The 7,602-nt window shown below is 42.0% G+C and overlaps 1 protein-coding gene across 2 annotated transcripts; it reads left to right on the top strand.

Annotated features, from left to right (window-relative positions):
- The first annotated feature begins 811 nt into the window (after nt 1–811).
- Nucleotides 812–7,569, top strand: LOC105909038 (squalene monooxygenase-like). 2 transcript variants are annotated; one of them, XM_031585771.2, is made up of 11 exons: nt 812–1,361; nt 1,622–1,865; nt 2,095–2,272; nt 2,672–2,768; nt 3,031–3,144; nt 3,476–3,647; nt 4,033–4,128; nt 4,836–4,978; nt 5,140–5,236; nt 6,341–6,428; nt 6,949–7,569. In XM_031585771.2, the coding sequence occupies exons 1-11, from the start codon at nt 1,083–1,085 to the stop codon at nt 7,139–7,141; spliced, it is 1,701 nt and encodes a 566-aa protein (XP_031441631.1). In that variant the 5' UTR covers nt 812–1,082; the 3' UTR covers nt 7,142–7,569. The 2 variants fall into 2 exon arrangements, with proteins under 2 accessions (XP_031441631.1, XP_031441632.1); XM_031585772.1 differs by lacking the exon at nt 6,949–7,569 and having other exon boundaries at nt 4,836–4,940; nt 6,341–6,427.
- Nucleotides 7,570–7,602: the final 33 nt, after the last annotated feature.

Below are 7,602 nucleotides of genomic sequence, written 5' to 3'. Positions count from 1 at the left end.
TTCTCCTGGATCATTTCTGGTTTAATATCTACAAAATCTCCAAAGATATGCCCAGAGGCACTTGATTAATATTTTAATAAACATAGTTTGCATTCATTTGGGATCTTTATTCATTAAGTCTTAAAAGGCTTCACTTTTGTGCAAGCAATAATGAAGGTGAAAAAAATGAAAATTAGATTTTTATGTAACAGCACGCAACAAAACTGATTGCATCCCTGGTCAATTTAACTAACGTGTTACAAATCCTGTCCATTTAAACAAATCCTGTCTATTTCAAAATGGCTGTTTGTACGGATTCCGAGGCAATAGGATTTTTAATTATGGCTTTTTGTGGAGCAATGGATGCTATTTCTATACGGATGTGTGTGTGTGGACTACCTCCATTCTGTCGTCCATGTTTGATTTCACCTGTCGCCAGTGTAGAATTGTGAAGACTGTTTAGACGGCTATTTACAAATTCAGCATTTGTGGCGTTATTTAGAAACATTATAAAGTCTGAAACTGTCATCCAAGACTTAACATGGTGAAAGAATGTAGTTTTTTTTTTCTATATCTGTCCCAGTCGTAGTCAACGCATTTGTAATACGAACGTAAGCCACTTAGCAGACTAGTTTATGAACGCACCTCCGTATTGTTAGCCAGTGGCTTAAGGGACCAACCACAAAATAACCAATGTAAATCATATGAAATGTATAAGACCTATATTGGGGCATCTCTACAAAGTAGGCGGGACAAGCTACCATAGGCTGCAACGAGCGGATGCTTCGTTGTTAATTAACATAATAGATGCTGTAGCACTGAATCTAGTGCACCGGCTGGCACGCTGTCTGATCCGGTTTTATAAATAACATCAACCTATTTTTGTGAGACAGGCGCTGTCTGTGGCGATTCTCTTGCTTGACATCGGGGAAATGATGCCTTACCATTAAGGTTTACCTTCATTTGTAGGTCACTAATTCGAATAGACCAGCCTTACGTTAGATAGTCCTTATTAAGGTTTATTATACTGGCGAATAAGGCTATACCCAGTGAAACTTACGGAGGACCTGTCATTGAAGGTAGTGTAAACTTTTAGCATAGCTATGTGGGCATTCCTTGGTATTTTTAGTTTCACATATGTTTACAAGAAATTTGACGCTATACTATCTTTGACGCACAAAGATATAGTTTTTGGTTTATGTGTTTTCGTTGCCACTGTCCTTGTACTTTTGTTAGTTGCTTATCGCTATGGACAAATCCAAAAACTACCCTTGCTTTTTCGCACGGTGGTGGACATTGTGTCCTCCTTGCCACTTGCTCATATCGTCTTCACCAAGTCCGTTCCAGAGGAATGCTGTCGTGGAGAAGATACGTGCGTTAAGGTAGGCTACCTATTATTAACATAGAGGTCAGTTTTCGCGCTTAACGAGATTTAACATATGTGAATCAGCTATCATATCCCTTTTAAGTCTTCAGTCATGCCAAATAGCACACTGTTTTGTCAGCACAGAACATGTACAATGATATGACTATCTGTCACTTCTCAGGGCAGACGTAGCAAAATAACTACAGTGTTGGCTATAACGGTAGGCTTCTGTATACGTTTGAATGACACTTGTTGGTTGGTGTGGTTTTGTACTAGGTACGCACCTGTAGAAGCGGAGCATGTGAAGCAGAGAACACCTGTGCGGCGACTGTGCCTCCTCCAGACCCCGATGTCATTATCGTCGGGGCCGGAGTCTTGGGCTCTGCCATGGCAGCGGTTTTAGGTCGTGATGGTCGTCGGGTCACAGTGATTGAGAGGGATCTCCGTGAACCTGATAGGATAGTGGGCGAGTTATTGCAACCAGGTGGATATCGTGCACTGAAAGAGCTTGGCTTAGAAGGTGAGTGGACGTAAATTAATGAATTTACTAATACATTCTGGCATTTTGTAATTCATTAATTTTAACTGCAGTTTTGTTGGCAGTGGCACTAAACGTGCTGTTGTACTATTATATTTTCATTTGTGTCATGGCTACCACTAACACCATTATTGAGTCTGGAATATGAATTCAGATTTTCCAAGGGATCTGCCTGCATAGCTACTCTGGCCTAATGCTCAATTCCTCCTAGGTTCGGTCGAAGGTCTGGATGCTCACATAGTGAATGGCTACGTGCTGCATGACACAGAGAGTGGGACAGCAATTGGGATCCCCTACCCTCAGGAGAAGAGTGAGGTTCAGTGTGGTCGGGCCTTCCATCATGGCCGCTTCATCATGGGCCTACGTTGTGCAGCGTTAGCTGAGCCTAAGTAAGTGTTAGCATGTACACTTCTTGGAGTGTACAGTGAAAAATCTTGACAGCTAAATTTACTTTGTCAGCCCTGACTGCCCCTTTAATGTTCTACCTAGATTTTCTATTGAAGAGCTTTTTGTTGGACCCTAACGAGGGTTATCTGGATGTTAAAGCTTCTTGTAGTTAAAGGATTATGCTTTCATCATCACCAGCTTAAGCGTCAGCATGAAATGAGTACCACAGTGAGCCTGGACTTTCTTAAGATAACCAAGGCATGCTTTCAAAACACACCTGGTCCTTGCCTTACACAAATCCTACAATATATTTATGATGGTGGTCAAAGGTTTTGTCAATTGTACAGGTAAACTGTTCCTGTTTTGTAGATGACTGACAGGCTGTTCTGTGGTGTGTTCAGTGTTCGTTTTATAGAGGGCACAGTGACTACCTTGGAGGAGGAGAATGGCTGTGTGACTGGGATCCAGTACAGGGACAAGGAGTCTGGAAACACACAGGTGAGCCAGAGGGAAAGCTTTGGAGAGATGGGCCCATTGAAAACACAATATTGACTTATACTGTTAGCCAGTCGTAAATTACGTGCGTCATAAGCCTTTTGAATAGTCTCAAATACATACCATATAACAATGCATTCAAATAACAACAATTGTACTTTGGGGCAAAATTATGTATATTATTCTCATGCCTTGGATATAATATTGTACTGTTATGGTTACAGTTAAACACCTTTTTAAATATATCTTCTGTATCCCTAAACAGACAGTCTCTGCTCCTTTGACTGTGGTGGCTGATGGCTGCTTTTCCAAGTTCAGGAAAGGTCTTGGCTCAGGGAAAGTGCACACCTCCTCTCACTTTGTGGGGTGCATCATGAAGGTAGAGTGAGATGCTGGATGTTCTTCTGGATCTCTCCCTCCTGTGTCATTAATTACATTTGCATTACACTGATATACATATTTTACCCAAACCAACATAAATAATAATATGTTAACTACATTTTAGAACATTAGTGCACCTTATCCATTTATTAATCACACATTCCCGGCCTTCTTTTGTTTGACTAGGAAGTGCGTTCCTCGTTTGTTAGATCCAAACCATTTAAAACCTTTTGAATACATCTTGGCAGCTCTGATATAAAACAGCTTTTTCATGGTTCTCTTCACTGGACTCAATGTTTTACCAGCTCTTTTCCCCATCACTTTTGTAGGACTCCCCCCAGTTCAGACCCAACCATGCTGAGGTGGTGCTGGCCGACCCCAGCCCCATCCTCATCTACCAGATCTCCTCCACAGACACCCGCGTGCTGGTGGACATCCGCGGGGACCTGCCTAGGAACCTCAATGAGTACATGACCAACAGGATTTACCCTCAGATGCCAGGTATGTATAAATGCTCTTTAGCTGACGTTGTAACTCATTTTGGTGGTTTGAAGCCACAGCCCAAATTGCAATGTTATGCTAGATTAATGTTATGCTAGCTGCATTTGTTTGGGAATGGGAATCAACAGTGTTGTACTTCACTGTTATACATGATATAATCAGTATTTAACCCTCAGATGTTCTTCCATCAGTAATAGCTAGATTCTTCCCATTCTAGATGTTTGAATCTAACATATCAAGACTTGTCAAACATGCCAAGAGATTATTAGATAGATTCTTTGCCTTGACTTGCCTTGACTCTCCATAACTCAAGAACTGATCTATGGTTGAGATTTGACAAATCAAATGAAACAAAACTATTCGTTTTTTTCCATCACATTTTCAGAACACATCAAGGAGCCGTTCCTGGAGGCCCTGCAGAATGATCGCCTGAGGTCCATGCCTGCAAATTTCCTTCCTGCCTTCCCAGTGAACAAATGTGGTAGGACACCTGCTGCATATCATGAGTCACCACACACCTGCAACATAGCTAAGCCTCCCATCAGAAGCCATATTAAACACAGCACCCATAATCCCATGAGCACCTGCAGTATAAGCATCTTAGGTGAGTCAGATAAAAAGAGATTCAGACGTTGGTGAGGGGGAGGTCAAGCCTCTCGTTAAGTAAGCAGCTATCTGTCACGCCGTCTAGATCCGATGAGTCTGACTCACAGGTGGCCAGGAAGTCCATAACACCCATGCTGATCCGTCACGAGATCCCTGTTGCACACACCTGTTAGGGAATTTACACATGCATGCAAAACACTGTTTAAAGGCATCATATGATTAAAGGGGGGAACAATTTCTGATGTAAATCATTCATGATCAGTCTATCTGCATCACTCTATCTGTCTTTCTGTTGTTTTTTTGAAGAGATGCGTTTTAGCATAATTTTGTTAGTTAAAGGACACCTGATAGATTTATTACAGACAGATTGTATTGTATAGCAATAGCTATTACTATGCAACTTGTGCTTATCTCACTGTTGAAAAGCTACAGCAGTATATGGTTTGGTTAAGATTACCAGACCAAGTAACATTCAATATGTTGGTAGACACAAAATTTCCATTATGGCTTACAAATGACTTCAAAATGAATCTGAACTCAAAAGTCAATAATGTTTGTTTCCGTGGCTCTTCTGTTACCCAGGTGTGCTTGTGCTGGGCGATGCCTACAACATGCGCCATCCACTGACTGGGAGTGGTATGAGTGTAGCGCTCAATGACCTGAGGATATGGAGAGGCCTCCTGAGAGGTATCCCCGACCTGCATGATAACATAGCCTTGATACAGGTCAGGTCAACAGGTCAACTCTCTCTCATTTTTTAGGCCATATTACATCTTACGTGTGTTTTTGACTGAGAGAGAGATAAACAGATATTCTTTTAACAATTTTGTCCATCTCTATGTGTATATTTATCACCTCTTTATCTTTATTTTAACTTTATTTGAAGGCGAAGAAGAAGTTCCACTGGGAGAGAAAGGCATCACACTCGTTCGTAGTGAACATTCTTGCAGAGGCCCTCTATGAACTCTTTGCTGCCACTGACAGTAGGTGCAGGTTTTTACTGAACCGGTACAGGTGGACTTTGCAGAGGCTTAGGAGTAGTTGTCATGTGTCTTGCAATGATGTATGTTGGCTGTAATGCAGCTATACCCTTTGGTGGCTGCAGTAACCTCCTGAGACTCAACCTCTTTAGTTGTAGTAGTTTTTCTAATCCTAACCAGTAAGGAAATCACACAAAAAAAAGAGAAATTGGATGACACTTTTTTGTCTTGGTTACCAGGTGGATATGACAGTAGCGCAATGGTAGTTGTGTCCACTAGAGGGAGGTGTTCCACAGATAACTCTCTATATCCCTGTTCCTGTATTCATTCTAGGGGCCATAGTTTGGTGGTGAAAACGGTGGTGGAAACGGCCTATTCCACACAGGCGGGTTATTTATCGCAGGGTGAAAAATCAAACCCTCCCTACGAAGCGTGGATTTTGGATATAGGCATGGCGACATTCTTCTTTGACAGGGAAGATTTTAATTTGCCAGTCACAAACCATCACCGCCCAAGTCAGATTTATCTATCTGTCAAAAAATATCATGTTCCCTTTTTTGAAAGAGTGGCACACACATTTCTGTACTAGTAGGGAAGCAGGAGCATTCTTTCACATCAACACACAGTACGTTGCCTATGCTATTTTGGAAAGGAGTGAAAGTAGCCTAAGAAAGCCCGGGTTTCCATCCAAAAACTTATGTCCATAGAAAATAGAGCTGACCTCCTCTGCTCCCTCAAGTTGCTCCTCAGCAAATGCCAGAATAGCTGCTGAAACATTTTGCTACATTTTCTCTTTTTGCAAATGTATTCCATTGAATAAATTTAGATTATTAAATTGAATATGTCGCCATTATAATCTCGTGTGACGCATTCTGGGATTACTCGACAATGCTATTTGTTGGCTTTAACCAAACCTTCCACTAGGTTCTGTCAGGTTCTGCCCACAGCCTTGCCTTTGATCACACCTTTACCGCTGTCTTTACCGCCTCTGCAAAAGTGTGCGAATACGCTGCCATTTCTGCCTGCCGTTTGTTTTCACAGATAAAACAGTGCCCAAGGCGTTGTGCCTCGGCACTAGATGTTTTAACTGAATGTCTCTCCTCCTAGGCTCACTGCATCAACTAAGACAAGCTTGCCTCCATTACTTCCAACTGGGAGGGGAGTGTATATCTGGGCCTGTTGGACTGCTGTCAGTGTAAGTGCCCCATGCTTAAATGTACCTACATATAACTGAAGGCTTAATTACCTTGACAACAGTGAATGATTTAAAGTTCAGTCAGTAAACTCGCCTGTGCTGATTGGTCTCTGAGGTGCTTTTATAAGCGTCAGGTTCTCCACACACCCAATGTTGCCTCGTTTAAGAAAATCACACCTGCAGCTAGACACCAGTGAGGTTCTTTGTTCTCCCACCACGATTCCCAGCACCACCTGTTATGACCTATTTGCACATACTGCTTGGTTGTGTTTTATTTCATTGCAGCAGCAGCATCTAATGTTATGCAACATCAGCCGTAATGTTAGCAGTAGCCGAATCAGCAGCAGCAACAGGAGCTTAATTCAGATCTAGTCTGAGGCCAATCTTGTAACCATGGATTTAACATAAATACATTCTATGCATCCTATATATCCTATCCTATTAATAATATATCCTGACACGCCTCTGACTGAACTCAGCTTCAAACAGATAATCAAATCGGTTTCCTGTCTTCCTGCAGGCTGACGCCCCATCCCAGGACACTGATTGGCCACTTCCTTGGGGTGGCGCTGTACGCCATGTACTTCAGCTTCAAATGTGAGCCGTGGTGGATGAAGCCTCGTGCCATTCTGAGCAGCGTGGCAATTCTGTACCGTGCCTGTGCCGTCATGGTCCCTCTCATCTTCTCTGAGTTTAAGTACCTTATATATTAAATGAATGGTCTTACCGTGTATGTGCTATCCTCCATAATGACACCTTTTCACCCAGCCTAATCGCCCATTAACGGTGCTCAGGAAATCAACACAACTGCGTTCCTATTCATTAAGAGAATTCATAAATCAAGCATCAATTCCAACCTCGTAGCTATGGAAGACCTTTACTGGGAGAGGGTTTTTTATGTTTCAAATTCAAATTGTTCATGTAGTTATATAATTTATTCCATCAGTTTGTGTGCTGCTCTGTGATAGTTTAGACGGTGAAATGTATCCCCACGCAACTCATTCCAGAAAGAATCATCCAAAGCTGTACCCTTGTAGGAGGTGCATACTTACTCATTTAGGATTACAGGAACTGTGTACGCGCAGTGTACTCACAGTATAGATGGGTAATCTGTGATGTGATAAAATACAGTATATTCTTACATTTGTCCTTGTCACAGTTATTAGTGAAATGC

Source organism: Clupea harengus, chromosome 19 (assembly GCF_900700415.2).
Source record: "Clupea harengus chromosome 19, Ch_v2.0.2, whole genome shotgun sequence".
Lineage (NCBI taxonomy): Eukaryota > Metazoa > Chordata > Actinopteri > Clupeiformes > Clupeidae > Clupea > Clupea harengus.
This window is presented reverse-complemented; position numbering and strand designations above follow the sequence as displayed.